At 47.2% G+C, this 17,135-nt stretch overlaps 1 protein-coding gene and 1 non-coding gene across 2 annotated transcripts; one reads left to right on the top strand and one right to left on the bottom strand.

The window, feature by feature from the left end:
• Positions 1 to 10,709: 10,709 nt before the first annotated feature.
• On the top strand, positions 10,710 to 11,078 carry LOC137365853 (histone H2A-like; the record flags this gene model as incomplete). The annotated part of the gene is made up of 1 exon (XM_068028096.1): positions 10,710 to 11,078. A coding segment is annotated over exon 1 (369 nt), but the record flags the coding sequence as incomplete, so codon positions are not given.
• Positions 11,079 to 14,355: 3,277 nt separating this feature from the next.
• On the bottom strand, positions 14,356 to 14,438 carry trnal-uaa (transfer RNA leucine (anticodon UAA)). Its single transcript has one exon. It is a non-coding gene; the product is annotated as a tRNA-Leu (tRNA).
• Between the last annotated feature and the right edge of the window lie 2,697 nt (positions 14,439 to 17,135).

Below are 17,135 nucleotides of genomic sequence, written 5' to 3'. Positions count from 1 at the left end.
TGCAGAGAGGCAGCACAAGCACGATGAGCTGAATCCCTCCTTTTGTGCTGTAAGTATTCTGTGATCTATGATTCTATACAAAGTGAAACCAACACTCACAGATGAGAAACTGACAGGTACAGTGTAAACCCCACACTAACAAACCAGCAAATGCCAGAGACAGAGTAAAACCAACAGTCCCAGACAAGAAACTGACAGATACTGTGTGAAACCCAAACATCACTTATCAGGATTTGGCAGTTAATGTGTAAAAACCTCTCTTCAATATCCATCCTGCAAGGTACAAAGAAAATTAGGTACAAACCCAGGCTCATACTTCGAAGACTGAGAGATAAAGAGCAAAACACAGACTCACCTACAAGAGGCTGACAAGTACAGAGAATAAAATAGAGGGGGTGCAGATTAAAAACACATGCATGTAACGGATACTGATAGGGATAGAATCAAACCCTTTCTCACACATGACACGAAAATTGGTGGTGTCGTAAATAGCGAGGAGGAAAGCCTTAGATTACAGGCCAATATACATCGTCCGAGGCAGAGAATATAAGAGCAGGGAGGTTATGACGGAGCTGTATAAAATGCTAGTTAGGCCACAGCTGGAGTACTGTGTACTGTTCTGGGCACCACACGATAGGAAGGATGTGATTGCACTGGAGAGGGTGCAGAAGAGAGTCACCAGGATGTTGCCTGGACTGGGGCATTTCAGCTATGAAGAGAGACTGAAAAGGCGAGCATTGTTTTCCTTAGAGCAGCGAAGGTTGAGGGGAGATAAGATTGAGGTTTACAGAATTATGAGGGGCATTGATGGGTTAGATAGGAAGAAACATTTTACCTTAGCGGAGGGGTAAATAACCAGGTGGCATAGATTTAAGGTAAGGGGCAGGAGGTTTAGATGGGATTTGAGGAAAAAAATTTTACCCAGAGGGTGGTTGGAATTTGGAATGCACTCCCTGAAGAGGTGGTAGAGGCCGGAACCCTCACAACATTTAAGAAGTATTTAGATGAGCACTTGAAATGCTATAGCATACAAGGCTACGGGCCAAATACTGGAAAATGGGATTAGAATAGTTAGGTGCTTGATGGCCAGCACAGACACAATGGGCTGAAGGGCCTGTTTCTGTGCTGTATAACTCTATGATTCTATATCCGAAACTGATAGATCTGGACAAAAGCTGATGTTCACATACAAGTTGTTGAAAGATATGTGGTGAAACTCACATTTTTTTTATTTCCAAAATATACTTTATTCACAAAAATCTGTAAAAATTACATTCCCAAACAGTTTAAAACAGCATCAAGTCAAAAAATACAAACAGTGCAAAGGTGATCAGTTACCTTCTGTACAATCATGAGTTGCCTCACAACCCTTCCATTTCATTGTCATGCCATATACATTTTTACATTTACAGCACACAACATTTCTCCGATACAGTTCGAGGGATTTCCCATGGATCCAGCCCCTCAGTTCAGCTTGGTGGGGGGACCTTACACTGTGGTCTTTCCCCATTGAGCCTTTGCTGCGGCTGCCCCAAGCTTTAGTGCGTCCCTCAGCACGTAGTCCTGGACCTTGGAGTGTGCCAGTCTGCAACATTTGGTGGTGGACAACTCTTTTCGCTGGAAGACCAGCAAGTTTCGGGCAGACCAAAGGGAGTCTTTCACCGAATTGATAGTCCTCCAGCAGCAGTTGATGTTTGTCTCGGTGTGCGTCCCTGGGAATAGCCCGTAGAGCACAGACTCCTGTGTTACAGAGCTGCTTGGGATGAACATCGACAAAAACCACTGCATCTCTTTCCACAAAGTTAACTCACATAGCAATAGCAGAAACAGTCACAAACCAAAAACTGAAACATACAGAGTAAAAACCCACATTCTCACACCAGAAATTCACGGCTACAAAGTGAAGCTGACTCTCTCCTCCCAGGCACTGACAGGTACAAAAGAAAACACACACTAACATCCCCGGAAATGAAATGTAGGAAATAAAATCTGATTATCATGTCAGAGATTGGCATTAAGGACAGTTGTGGTACCCAGAATGCTCTGCGCTCTAGAATTTGCCTTGTCTCTGATCAGGAGCAGGTGCGGTAGTGGCTGGGCTCCATCTGCAGCTGGAGCGGAATATTCACAAAGTGCAGGGAGACCGTGCCCGTAGCGGGTGCACACAGCTGGAGCAGGGCGTCAAGGCCACAATAGGATGGAACAATCCCGTTTGTGTCCCTGCGGGTTGCGGTGAAGCTTTTCTCTGTGAGGATTCCCGAAACTGCCCGCCAGCAAGGTCAACTGATCAGAGAGCGTCTGTAAATGGATAGGAATTGGGGATTGAGCAGGGAGCGTCTCCAAATGAATAAGTTTTGGGGACTGGACAAGGAGCGTCTGTAAATGGATAAGAATTGGGGATTTGGCAGGGAGCGTTTTTTTATCCGTTCGTGGGATGTGGGCGTCGCTGGCTCGATCTCAGCTACAGTAATGCGTCCAGTTCTGGGCACCAGGTTTCAGAAAGGACATCAAAGCTTTTGAGACAGTTCGGAGGAGATTTACGAGAATGATACCAGAGATGAGGGGTTTCAGTTCTCTGGACAGGGTGGTGAAGCTGGGATTGTTGGCCAAAAATGTCAAGGGGAGGTGAGGAGAGATCTTTTCACCCAGTAACTGATTCGGATTTGGAATGAATTGTCTGACAGGGTGGTGAAAACAGATTCAAATTATAACTTTCATAAAGGAATTGGACAAATATTTCAAAGTGAATTTCTCCAGGACTATGGGGAAATAGGCAGGGGGTTGGACTAATTGCATCATTTTTTCACAGATTCAGCACAGGCACAAAAGACCGATTGGCCTCCTTCTGTGCTGTATGATTCTCTGAAATAGTGACAGTCAGGGCAAGTCTGTATAAGAAGGAGAAATGGAGACAGGTCAGGGAGAGCACATCACCAAAACTGGGAGATACTACATTGGACAGGGAGGGTCGGAGGGGGAGAGAGCACGTACATACAGTCAGAATCAGCACCTTCAGGGGAAGAGAGAGAGAGGAACCAGTGAGTGTAGAACTGAACCCAGCCAGAGTCAACCTGCTGAAACACCAGTGAGTTCACACTGGGGAGAGATCATTCACCTGCTCCGTGTGTCGGAAGGGGTTCATTCAGTCATCCAACCTCACTGAACATCAACTTGTTCACACTGATCAGAGACCGTTTTAATGTCCTGACTGTGAGAAGAGCTTTAAAAGCAGTAATGATCTGCTGAAACACCAACACACTCACTCTGGGGAGAGGCTGTTCCCCTGCCATGTGTGTGGGAAGGGATTCACTCAGTCATTCAATCTGCTGCAACATCAGCAAGTTCACATGTAACTGCAGGGGTTGGATTCTGCTGTTGTTGCTGCTATTCATCACTTTCAGAGACAAAGTTGGGTCTTACTTTATAACCAGTGTAGTCCAGAGCAAAAGCGTCTTTATAATGTTGAGATAAACGGGAGAAGAAACCGGGAAGTGGCGGCGAGGATGGGGGAGGTGCTGCACCATCACTTTAATGGTGCACCCGGGTCCTTGCTGCACGTCCGCCAGGCCTGGCGGCTCTGATTGGGGTCGTGAGAGCCCCTGAGACTCGGTGCAGCTGAGGCTGCGCTCACCCCCGCTCAGCTCTGTTGTGATATTTAAAATACGAAAGGCCTGTTGGACTGAGAGCTGATCTGGAATTTAGAAAGCAGCATTACTGGAGGCTCATTGCTGCTCAGCACAATCTCACCCCCAATCCTGGGAATTGTTGATTCTGACACCCTGTAGTTCAGTTCTGCAATTAACTAGAGGGGGAGATGTGTGAGCAGAAAAACAGAGCAAAATGAAAACACAGCTGGACAGATGTGCAACACGTCAATCCACTGTTACAATAACTCCATCTCTGCTTCCCTCCTGACAGTAATCAGCCCTTTCACAGAGACTGTGGGTGGCTCTGAAAAGAGCCTTTGGTTTATTAGATGTCATTTCGGCCGCTTTACTTTTTCTGGGAGCTCTGAGCGCTGGTTTTCTTGGGCAGCAGCAAGGCCTGGATATTAGGCAGCACCCCACCCTAAGCGATGGTCACCCCTCCCAGCAGCTTGATGAGCTCCTCGTTGTTGCGGACGGCCAGTTGCAGGTGTCTGGGATTGATGCGGGTCTTCTTGTTGTCCCGGGCCACGTTACCGGCCAGCTCGAGGATTTCAGCGGTCAGATACTCGAGCATTTTGCAGCGCTAACATCATCAGATTTCCGCAACAAATCCATCTTCGTGCATGCGTGATAAAGTGTCATTGGGTATCTAGCCACCCCATCCCCCCACCACTTGGCTGGAGGAAGTGGCTGAATGGGAGATTTTGAAGCTGTCGCTCTCCCCCCTCGGCAACACACTCCAGACATCGCTGCTCCCCCCTCCCCACTCACCTGGCCAGTTGTTCCTCGCTTCGCACCACCCCACTCTCTGGCCACTCGCTCCAGACCGTGCCGCTTCCCTCCTCTCAGCCACTCACTCCTACGTCGCCCCGTCACCCCTTGCGGCCCTCCTGCTTCTACAGGTGGCGCCTGGTGAAGAAATGTGGGAGCGAGTGTCACGGCCAGAGCTAGCAGCTGTGGGCTGGGCTGGGACAGGGTGGGGGGGGGGGGGTGGGGGTGCAGAGAGCGAACAGCCAGAGTGCGGAATTTCGCCAGTAGGGAGGAGGGGGAGAAAGCGAGTTGCAGAGGGGGGAGAGCGGTCAGTGGGGTGGGAGCTAGTAGCTGCGTTCGGGTGAAGTCAATCCTGGTCAGTTATATAAACAAATCACAATAACGAATTGGCAGCACATTTTATCCTCTGCCCGATTTTCCTTTCCATCGATCGGGGTGCTAATTCACTATCTTCCAATGGAAATTCAATCATAAAATTCCTGTTGTATTTAATAGGATTTCTGAAATGTTAAATGGATCTGAGGATTACAGTTAGTATTAGCAAACGCACCCGAGTGAATTAGCACCCCAATCGATGGAAAGGAAAATCGGGGAAAGTATAAAATGTGCTGCCAATTCGTTCTTGAGATTCGTTGAGGAATTCGATTCTGCCCAACACTGAAATTGGCGGCTTTTTTGAATTCAAACTTTCTGCCAGGACGACAATTTAAGCCAATGATTTGCTGTATTTTCTAATTCGAGGCTCGGCAATTGGTTAAGACATGCGAATGGGAAGAGGGTGACCAATCAGAAGTGGGCTCTGGATAGCGCGGGCTCAAACTGCGGGAATTCCAGGTCCCTGAATGAATGAGCTGAAACTGATCAGTTTCACAAACCCTGTCAGTTTCAGTGCAGGAAACACCGTCCCGGGGGAAATAACATCACAAGTGGGTCTGGTTCCAGTGACGGCTGCTGCAAAGCTCCCGGATTCTCTCATTGCAGCGAAATCATTTTGAAATTCTATGAAAACAATGAGTGATTCTGGAGGAGTGATGTGGCTTTTCACTGAGGGCATGTGTGGACTGGGGAAATAACTAACTGTAGAGCCTCGGGTACTGTTGATACAGCCCGTTCAGAAAATCAAATCCACTGCACATCCTTGCTGCAAATGAAATGTCAAATTTGGGGATTCTAGTTTTGTATCTCGAACACAGCACAGATTTATTCCAGACATTTCTAAACAGCCTATCCCAGCTCCCGTTTCCAGGTCACTGCTCTCTCTGTGAGGCGGTGGGTGGCTCTCAGAAGAGCCTTTGTTGTGTTTGCTGGAAAGGGTCGAGTTGTTCAGCGGCTGAATTCGTAGAGAGTGTGGCCCTGCCGTTTCAGAGCGTACACCACATCCATGGCAGTGACCGTCTTGCGCTTGGCGTGTTCAGTGTCGGTGACCGCATCCCTGATCACATTCTCCAGGAAAACCTTCAACACCCCGCGAGTCTCCTCATAGATCAAACCTGAGATCCGCTTGACCCCGCCACGGCGAGCCAGGCGGCGGATTGCTGGTTTGGTGATGCCCTGGATATTATCACGAAGCACTTTGCGGTGCCGCTTTGCTCCGTCTTTGCCCAGTCCTTTGCCTCCTTTACCTCTGCCAGACTTTCTTTTATTAATTTCCAAAATATACTTTATTCATAAAAATCTGTAAAAAAAAAATACATTACAAAACAGTTCCAAAAAGCACCAAGTCAAACAATACAAAGAATGCAAAGGAGATCGGTTTCCTTCAATACAGGAGTGAGTTACCTCACAACCCTTCCATTTCATTGTCATGCCATGTACATTTTACAGCAAACAAATATTTTCTGGCGAACAGTTCGAGTGGTTTCCCATGGTTCCAGCTCCTCAGTTCAGCTTGGTGAGGGGACCTTACACTGTGGTCTTTCCACATTGAGCCTTTGCTGCGGCTGCCCCAAGTTTTAGTGCGTCCCTCAGCACGTAGTCCTGGACCTTGGAATGTGTCAGTCTGCAACATTCGGTCATGGACAACTCTTTGCACTGGAAGACCAGCAAGTTTCGGGCAGACCAAAGAGCGTCTTTCAACGAATTGATAGTCTTCCAGCAACAGTTGATGTTTACCTCGGTGTGCGTCCCTGGGAACAGCCCATAGAGCACAGACTCCTGTGCAACAGAGCTGCTTGGGATGAACCTCGACAAAAACCACTGCATCTCTTCCACACCTGCTTTGCAAAGACACATTCCAGAAAGAGGTGGGCTACGTCTCTTTTCCACCACAGCCACCTCGAGGGCCGCGTGTGGATGGGGTGAGACTTCGGGTGTGCAGGAAGGATCTGACAGGGAGGGCTCTTCTCACCATCAGCCAGGCTACATCTTGGTGCTTGTTTGAAAGTTCTGGTGATGAGGCATTCTGCCAAATGACTTTGGACTTCTGCTCAGGGGACCATCCGACAGGATCCACCATCTCCTTTTCCCGTAGGGCCTTGAGGATATTCCGTGCAGACCACTGCCTGATGGATTGGTGGTCAAAGGTGTTTTTCCACAGAAACTTTTCCATGAAGGATAGGCAGTACGGCACAGTCCAACTGGATGGAGCATTCCGCGGCAATATGACCAGGCCCATCCTTTGCAACACTGGGGACAGATGGAACCACAGCACGTAGTGACACTTGAAGTTTGCAAACTGGGTATCGACACACAGCTTGATGCAGCCGCACACAAAGGTAGCCATAAGGATGAAGGCGACGTTGGGTACATTTTTCCCGCCCTTATCCAGAGGTTTGAACATCGTGTCCCTCCGGACCCGGATCATTTTGGATCCCCAGATGAAGCGGAAAATGGCTCAGGTGATCGCCACAGCGCAGGAATGCGGTATGGGCCAGACCTGCACCAGGCACAGCAATGTGAGCGCCTCGCACCTGATGACCAGGTTCTTATCCATAATGGAGAGAGATCGCTGCTCCCACATGCTCAGCTTATGTTGTACCCTGGCTACTCGCTCCTTCCAGGTTTTGGTGCACGTCTCAGCCCTTCCAAACCATATCCCCAGCACCTTCAGGTAATCTGACCTAACGGTGAAGGGGACAAAGGATCGGTCAGCCGAGTTCCCAAAGAACATGGCCTCGCTCTTGCCGTGTTTAACATTGGCTCCCAAGGCCAGTTCGAGCTGGTCGCAGATGCTCATCACTCTGCGCACAGACAGTGGATCCGAGCATAAAACGGCGACGTCATCCATGTACAGGGAGGTTTTAACCTGAGTGCCTCCGCTGCCTGGGATTATCACCCCTCTGATGCTCGCATTCTTCCTAATAGACTCAGCAAAGGGTTCAATACTGCAAACAAACAAGACAGGGGAGAGAGGACAGCCCTGTCTGACTCCAGATTGGATCGGGAAACTTTCTGTTTCCCACCCATTGATTGAGACTGCACTACTGATGTTTGTGTAGAGTAGTTTGATCCAATTGCAGATTCCCTCCCCAAACCCCATTTTGGAATGCACATCCATCATGTAAGTGTGCGATATCCTGTCAAAAGCCTTCTCCTGGTCCAGGCTGATGAGGCAGGTGTCCACCCTCCTGTCCCGTACATAGGTGATCATATCCCTGAGTAGCGCAAAGCTATCAGAGATTGTCCTGCCTGGTATAGTATAGGTCTGATCAGGGTGAATTACCAACTCCAGAGCAGACTTGAATCGACTGGCTATGTCTTTTGACAGAATCTTGTAGTCAGCATTAAGCAGAAATTGGGCCACCAATTTCTGATTTCTGTCCTCTCCCCCTTCTGCTTGTCGATGAGGATGATGATGCCTTTCCTCATGGATTCTAACATGCTGCCAGCCTGGAGCATACTCTTGTTTACTGGCAGACATGTTGATTCTTTCCTCAAATCAGTGCACAATAAAAGAGACTGGTTCTGTCAGGCTCCTGTTTATACAGGCCACCTGGACCTTGCTGAGAAAGGCAGAGTGAGAGCAGGGAGGGGAGGAGACACGAGTGAAGATTAAACAGAGAACTAGATGGAGGAGACACCCAGAGTGACAGACAGAGAGAGAACGGCCCCTCATCTTTCAGCTCCACCTCCAGTTTCCTCCGGGCTGCCAATTTCAAACCCTTTATTAACAGTAGAACCAAAACCCAGCTCTCCACACAAACCCTTCCAGACTCGGCCTTCATAGTCAAGGCTTTCCAGAAAGCCGGAGCTTTTAAATATGGTCCCGATGCAATTAACACTCAGTAATATTCCCACCTAAACATAATCCATTCTATACTAAGAAACCTCCTCAGTAACATCACCATTTCCACACACATCCGCTTCCTGCAGTTTACAAACACCTTACTGCAGCTGTTTGGGGAATCTCCTGTGTTAAGATTGGAGTTGGAAAGCGGCCTTTACCCGGCAGTGTTATCGTCTCACACTGAATCTGCTAGACATCCTGTTCTCTTTATTGCGAGAGAGAAAGCACGGATTTAGGAAATGTTCATTTGAAATGATCTCTATTGAGAACGAGCCCGGCCGTGGGACAGGTATTCCAGTGCAAAGAGCTGTCCATGACCGAGTGTTGCAGACTGGCACATTGCAACGTCCAAGACTATGTGCTGTGGGACGGCATTAAAGCTTGGGGAAGCCACCATGGAGACTCAATGGGGAAAGGCTGCAGTCTGAGGCCCTAGTAGGCCATAGTACAGTGAGGGGCTGGAACCTGTGTAAAACCCCTCGAGCTGTTTGCACCAGAGAATGTTTGATGTGTAATGTAAATACTGTAAATATAACCTGTGCAGGCAGGGATTGTGAGATACATCATGTACATTATTGAAGGAAACTGATCTGTATTGTACCTTATGTAATATTAAATTTGAACTGCTTTGCAATGTAATTGCACAAATTATATGAATAAAATACATATTGTGCAAAAGAAAGCAGATTTCCTGTCAACACACACCTTGTCTCAGGGCACAACTTTCCTGTGATCTTGTCATACCCAACTTCGCTCTATATCTTCTGACACACACACTTTACAGTCTGTCATTTCCAAAAACAAGCATTCTAAAATCAAAAGACCTTTTGTTTATTTCTCCTTTCTTTTCATTTCTCCTCTATTCTTCTCAATCACTCCCTTCAACAGTCCTATTCAGATCAAGGTGGAATGTGAATAGTGTCACAACTCACCTCTGACACTATTATTACCCTTTTCTCTTGTCTCATTCAATGGGAAAGTTTTATTCACCAGTCTGTTGCTGTTTTACACTCTTGCCATAACATCTGGTATTGCATCCTTCTGAATTCTGTGCTTTCATGGCCTTACATATCTTTTCCTCTTCTGGATGATTTGTTTGCTTCAGTTCCGCCCAACCAGGCTGGATCACAGGGAAGCTTAGAACCTTTGCCTTGGACGGGTCCACGTTGATCCATTACATTCAGAATCACCTCCTTGAAATAACTCCATAGTACAACTACAGTAACCACACAGAATCTGCTTCAAACACACCTCCACATTTTATCTGTTCTGACTGTCAACACCTCCAGCTCTTTTGTTTAAGTTGAACCCATCAGGTGTGTATAGGCTCCTGCTATTCTGAAAGCTGTAGCACTGGTTCAGGGAATTCAGCCCTGTTTCTCTACTCGAAATGATCAGCCATGCTTGATCTGCCTCGTATTTTGCTTTTATTGCAAAGTAACAAGACCTCCAATCCTCTGGCACCACACCTGTATCCAGTGAGGGATTGGAAAATGATGGTCAGACCTTCCACTAGTTCTTCCCTGGCTTCTTTCAACAGCCTGGGGTACATTTCATCTGGTCCTGATGATTTATCCACATTCAAGGATGCTCATCCCATTAAGACTTCCTCTCTCCTTAAGTTATCACGTCCAATACTTCACACTCCTCCTCCTTAATAACAATATCTGCATCACCCTCTCATTCGGGAAAACAGTAAAGTATTCATTAAGGATATTGGCAACATCTTCCACCCCGATACAAAGGTTACATTTTTGATCTTTTATGTGCCCTGCTGTTTGCTTTGTTGCCTCTTCCTCTCATGTTTTGATGCAACATCTTTGGGTCCATTGTTACTTTGTTTGTTCATGTTCTTTCTTGTTTTCTCTTTGCCACTGCTCCCAAACGCCTCCAGTGCAGTCAAAACACAACTTCTCAGAATTGTGCATTCGAACACACGCTTCCCATAGAGACTGCGACCTGAACGCAGCGCCTTAGACCGCTCGGCCACCCTGACTGCCTACAACCTGCTATCAATGCTAAGGAAATTATTCATTCTTTGTGAAAGTATTTGTGAGATTGTGGAAATGTCTGGAAGAGGAAAGACCAGCGGGAAAGCTCGGGCCAAGGCCAAGTCTCACTCCTCCCGGGCTGGACTGCAGTTCCCAGTTGGCCGTGTTCACAGGCTCCTGAGAAAGGGCAACTATGCTGAGCGTGTGGGTGCCGGAGCCCCGATCTATCTGGCTGCTGTGCTCGAGTATCTGACCGCTGAAATCCTCGAGCTGGCCGGTAACGCGGCCCGGGACAACAAGAAGAGCCGCATCATCCCCAGACAACTGCAGCTGGCCGTCCGCAACAACGAGGAGCTCAACAAGCTGCTGGGAGGGGTGACCATCGCTCAGGGCGGGGTGCTGCCTAATATCCAGGCCGTGCTGCTGCCCAAGAAAACCAGCACTCAGAGCTCCCAGAAAAAGTAAAGCGGCCAAAATGTCATCAAATAAACCAAAGGCTCTTTTCAGAGCCACCCACGGTCTCTGTGAAAGGACTGGTTACTGTCAGGAGGGAGTCAGAGATGGAGTTATTGTAACAGTTGATTGACCTGTTTCACATCTGTCCAGGTGTGTTTTCAGTTCCCTCTCTGGATTTCGCTCTGTTTCTCTGCTCACACATCTCCCCCTCTAGTTAAGTGAAGAAGTGAACTACAGGGTGTCAGAATCAACAATTTAATAAATCCCGCTGCCTTCGATTATATAAATCCCGAGATTATCCCGGTACATTAACGGGAACTGGTTCGGAGCTGATGAATTCATTTAATAATGGAAGTGTCCGGGTTAATTCTCTGTTTTTCATTTGGACAGTTTGAATTGTGTTTTTTTTTTCTCTCTGGTGATCTGAGCGCCGCTTCTCAATGAGAATCTGCTCCCGGAACAGAGTAAATGCAGGAAGGAAGAGGCCATTCTCGGACTGTGTGTTTCTCTCCCAACCTGATCTGTTTAGACCGCACTGTTCCCAGAGGACAGAATCAGTGAGAGTTGTGCACACACAGGAGCTGAGTCCAATGCAGCGCTTTAATATGTGCCTTCCTCCCGGCCCTCCCTATTCTCCGGACACAGAGCTGTCTGGTTCATCCGGCAGTGGGATAGAGTCGGGGATACTCTGCCCGCAGTGTCAGGGTCTGCAGCCCCGGGGAACTGGCGGTTTCAGTCAGAGTGACCGAGCTAACTTACATATCCTGTGTACTGATCTCCAATGGATTCAAATATTAGTGAACTCATTGGTTAATGTTTGTAAATAACCCTCATGTGAACGGACCCGGCTCCATTAATGCCTTCCAAATAAAACTGGGATACATTTCTTTTCCCCAAATGCCAGCTAACGGATCCCAGGAGCGGGGTTGAGATTGTGCTGAGCAGCAATGAGTCTCCGGTAATGCTGCTTTCTAAATTCCAGATCAGTTCTCAGTCCTACAGGCCTTTCGGGAAAGTGATGTGACAAAACAGAAACCATGTGACCGCCCCTTCAATCTAATGGATTTGATGATGAACAGAGATGGCAGCTCTTTCCTTTGCTGATTTGGTGGCTCTGAAAAGAGCCCTTGTTACACTTGTTACTGAAGCTGGGTTTTAGGTGCGTTGCCCGCGGATGCGGCGGGCCAGCTGGATGTCTTTGGCCATGATGGACCGGGATCATTCTGGTGAATCTGCTCATTTTCCGGCAGAAGCATCAGTCACTGTTTGAACTGTTTAAAGTCAGGGGTGTATTAGCAGCCAGAAAGTGAAGGGCAGTTCATTGCTCCCTGCAGCATTATCCGCCTCTTTCAGGAGAAAAGATCAGAAACCGCTCGTTTCTGTCAGTCCCCGAGAAGCCTGTGAGAAGCGGTTAGTCGCTAATGTGTTCCTTTTACAGAGAGGAAGCTGATATTTGTCCCGTTTTAAATTGCTGAACCGGACCTTCCTCCCGCCGCTTACAGTTAACAGATTGACAAATGAAAACGATTCCTAAAATCGCGTCAGGATTTTGTGACGGTAAATACAGTAAAACAGAACATAAAATGAGAGGTTTTAAAATTGTTGCCTGAAAATTGAAATTTTCCATCATTTCAATTCCTTCCTGCTCTTGAATTGCCGGGCTATTTCCAATTGGAAAATCTAAGCCAATGAGAACTTCTATTTACTTATATGTGATTCTCCTATTGGTTAAGAATTGGATTGAGAAGCGGGTGACCAATCAGAGACAGAGTCAAACTGCGGGGATTCCAGGCCCGCAGTAACTGAGCTGAAACTGTTCAGATTGACAAACCCTGGCAGTAGCTTCACACATTGGACACTTCACACTGAGTCATTCAAGGGCTGGTGTGAGAGAAGCTTCAGTTCCTGTCATTACTCTCTGAATCATCATTCATCTAGAACCAAACAATTAGTAAATGTGAAGCAGTGAAGAGACTTTTCACTCTCACTGCAGAATGTGTCATCTGGGGAAATAAGGAACTATTATTTTCGGAGATTCCAGGTACATTCCTCCCTGAACAAATCCATTCTTCACATTCCCGATTACAGCCTATCCCAGCTCCTGTTGTCACCCGACTCCAGCTGAATTGGAGAAACTCATGTGTTGGGGTTTGAGTTGTGAGGTGGGGTTTCTCTGCCAGTGTTCCTGTCTTACAGACTCTCCCCCTGAATTTGTGAACTGAGACTGCACCGAACACATCTCCAGTTAGAGTGAGGGCCGGATATCCCTCTGTTTTATTACAGAGAGTGGGGAAAGGGCTGGGTGGAGGGGAGTCACCAGGGATCCTGGATTTACTCCAAATCATTTCCATGTGGAATCTGCAGGCGGGGCCGGGACAGGGATCATTTGATCAGGGGATCAGCTCTTTCCTGAGAGATGTGGGTGGCTCTGAGAAGAGCCTTTGTGTTCAGATGTTTACAAGTTTCCCGCACTCTTTCACTTCTTTCCAGACCCTGCTTTCTGAGCCTTCGCTGCTTTCGGCTTGACCTTGCTCTTCCATGTCTGCACTTTCTTCAGCGCCTTTCCGCCCGCCGCACTCTTGCCTTTTTTGACCTTCTTCGCAGGAGACTTTTTCTGAAGCGCTGCTTTCTTCACCACCTTATTTGGCGTTGCCGCCGCCTTGCTGCTCGTTTTCTTGGCTGTTACTTTCTTTGTTGTCACTTTCACGTCTGCTGGTTTCTTCACTAAAGATTTCTTGTCTGCTGGTTTCTTCACTGAAGATTTCTTGTGTGCTGGTTTCTTCACCTTCTTTCCCACTTTTCCCTCAGTTTTCCTTCTTGCTGATTTTGAAGGAGCCGGAGGCTCCCTGTCCCTTGCTCTGCACCAGGGAACCTTTGTTCACATTCCTCTTGATACTTTGCTTGATCTGGGTTTTGAGCTTCTCCTGAGCGGTGGCAGACCTGCAAGGAATCAACTACCAGCTAGCGTATAAAGCGAGACCAAGGCTCAGGGCCTTCAGTTGCCTGGAGGGGAGTGGGAGAGGCAGGGATCCTGTGAGGAACCACAATCCAGGAAGGATGAGAAGGTCATTGTCAGGGTACAGAGGAGATTAAGTTAAAGATTTACCAGTTTATAAGCAAGCGCAGAGCCAAGGAACGGTGCTGGGGCAGATCAAATAATCGGAAGCTGTGATCAGTTGGAAGGTAAGAGTGATGAAATGACAGAAGAGATGATGGTGCAAGGCAAAAGTCAGGGAAAGAAAAAGTAACATTTTGTAAGCACAGATAGCAGGAGTGGGGTTTGAACCCACGCAGACACATGTCTATTGGATCTTAAGTCCAACACCTTAACCACTCGGCCATCCTGGTACATCAAAACACCACTGAAAATGAAATTTAATGTGATCCGGGTGCCATCTGGCCTTTTCCAATACAAAGTTATGACTCCTCTCCCATGCTGAATTGGACCCTTCATTATTTATGAACCTCAATCGGATCACCCCTCAGTCTAGGTTTCTCTAAGGTGTAGGGTCCCAACTCTTCTGGTCTGACTTGATAACCAAGATGTCTTATACTGGGAATTCGTTGAATATCTCTCCTCTGTACCCTTTCCAAAGCCTCAATATCACCCATCATGTGAGGAGACCAAGACTGGAGACAATATTCCAAGTGAGTCCTGACCAAGGTTTCATAAAAGGACAAATTCGGGACATCTCAGATACTGAAGGAGTCCATGTCCAGAAGCAGCAAGACCTGGACAACATTCAGACTTGGGCTGCTAAGTGGCAAGTAACATTCACACCACATAAGTACCAGGCAATGACCATCTCCAACAAGAGAGAATGTAACCATCTCCCTTTGACGTTCAACAGCATTACCATCGCTGAATCCCCCCACCATCAACATCCTGGGGGTTACCATTGACAAAAGCTAAACTAGACCATTCATATACATACTCTGGCTACAAGAGTAAATCAGACAGTGGGAATTCTGTGATGAGTAACTCAGCTCAAGGCACATGGTGAAATGCTCATTAGGAGAGCTGGAGAAATGGACTGGTCAGGTGGGCAGAAAAGTGGCAAATGGAATTCAACTTGGAGAAGTGTGAGGTGATGCCTTTGGTGAGGTCAAACACAGCAAAGGAAGACACAATTAATGGGTGAATGCTGAGAGGTGTAGAGGAAGTGAGGGACCTTGAAGTGAATATCCACAAATCCCTGAAAGTAGCAGGATGGGTTGATAAGTTGGTTTGGAAGGCTTATGGAATCCTTTCCTTTATTATCCTATGTACAGAATATAAGAGCAGGGAGGTTATGCTGGAACTGTATAAATCATTAGTTAGGCCACAACTTGAGTTCTGTGTGCAGTTCTGGTCACCTCATTCCAGAAAGGATGTAATTGCACTAGAGAGGTTACAGAGGAGATTTACGAGGATGTTGCCAGGACTGGAAAAATGCAGCTATGAGTAAAGATTGGATAGACTGGGGTTGTTCTCCTTGGAATAGAAGAGGCTGAGGGGAGATTTGATTGAAATGTACAAAATTGTGAGGGGTCTGGATAGAATGGATGGGAAGGGTCTGTTTCCCTTAGTAGGGAGGTCAGTGACTAGGGGGCATAGATTTAAAGTGATGTGTTGAACAATTAGAGGGGAGATGAGGAAAGGTTTTTTCACCCAGAGGGCTGTGGGAGTCTGGAACTCACTGCCTGTAAGGGTAGCTGAGGCAGAAACCCTCAACTCATTTAAAAGGAGTCTGGATGTGCACCTCAAGTACCTGAACCTGCAGGGCGATGGTCCAAATGCTGGACAATGGGATTCAGCTGGGTGGCTCGTTTTTTGGCCTGCCTGTGCTGTAAACTTTCTATGTTCTATGATTCTATGCAGACACAATGGGCCCAATGGCCTCCTTCTCCACTGTAATAATTTTGTGATTTTTGACTCTCCAAAACTTGTCAACCATCTACAAGGCACAAACCAGGATGAGTGCAGCACCAACAATACTCTAGAAACTCGACACTGTTCAGGACAAAGCAGCCGCCTTGATTGTCACCCCATTCACCACCTTAAACATTCACTCCCTTCACCACTGACGCACAGTGGCAGTAGTGTGTACCATCTACCAGATGCACTGCTGCAACTCACCAAGGCTCCGCAGACAGCACCTTCCAAACGGAAGACCTCCACCACCTTGAAGGACAAGGGCTGCAGATGCATGGAAACACCACCATGTGCAAGCTCCCCTCCAAGTCACACACCATCTGATCTGCAAATATATCGCTGTTCATTCACTGATGCTGGGTCAAAATCCTGGATCTCCCTTCCTAACAGCACTGTGGGTGTACCTACACGACATGGAGTGCAGCAATTCGAGAAGGGAGCTCACCGCCACCTTGTCAAGGACAATTAGGGATGGGTAACAAATTCTGGACTTGCCAGTGTCGCTCACATCCCATGAAAGAATATGCCCCATCTTATATGCAATTATCCTCTGAATGCAGCCCAACCCTCTATTTGCTCCAACTATCACTTCACAGCATTGCTGCTGTACCTTTAGAGATCTGTGCACGAGAACATCCAGATCTCTGCTCAAAATTATTTTCTTTTTTCCACCTACTTTATAATGTTTTTCCCTGAAGGGTGTATGAATGTTGAGCATTCGCCCTGTCCACATGAATAACACTGCACTTACCCAAATTAAACATAATTTACCAGTCATGAACCCAATCTGCCAACACATTAAGATCAGCCTGAAACAGTCGAGTATCGTTTACAGTCTGAACACTCGCACAGATCTTCAAATCATCTGTAAATTTACAGATGGTGCCCCCTACACCTACATCCAGATCATTAATAAAAATAGTAAAGAGCAACAGTCCCAACACCGATCCCTGTGAGATACCATTGGTAACTGGTCTCCAAATAGATCCAGATCCATCTGTAACTACTTTCTGCCTACGTCCTGCCAGTCAGTTCCCAATCCAGATCAATATATTACCACTGATACCAGGGACTTTAATCTTATAGAGAAGCTTCTTGTGTGGAACCTTATCAAAATCTTTTGGATGAGA

The sequence above is a fragment of the Heterodontus francisci genome, unplaced genomic scaffold, assembly GCF_036365525.1.
Source record: "Heterodontus francisci isolate sHetFra1 unplaced genomic scaffold, sHetFra1.hap1 HAP1_SCAFFOLD_58, whole genome shotgun sequence".
NCBI lineage: Eukaryota > Metazoa > Chordata > Chondrichthyes > Heterodontiformes > Heterodontidae > Heterodontus > Heterodontus francisci.
The sequence above is the reverse complement of the archived record's forward strand: the minus strand, read 5'-3'. Positions and strand labels throughout refer to the sequence as shown.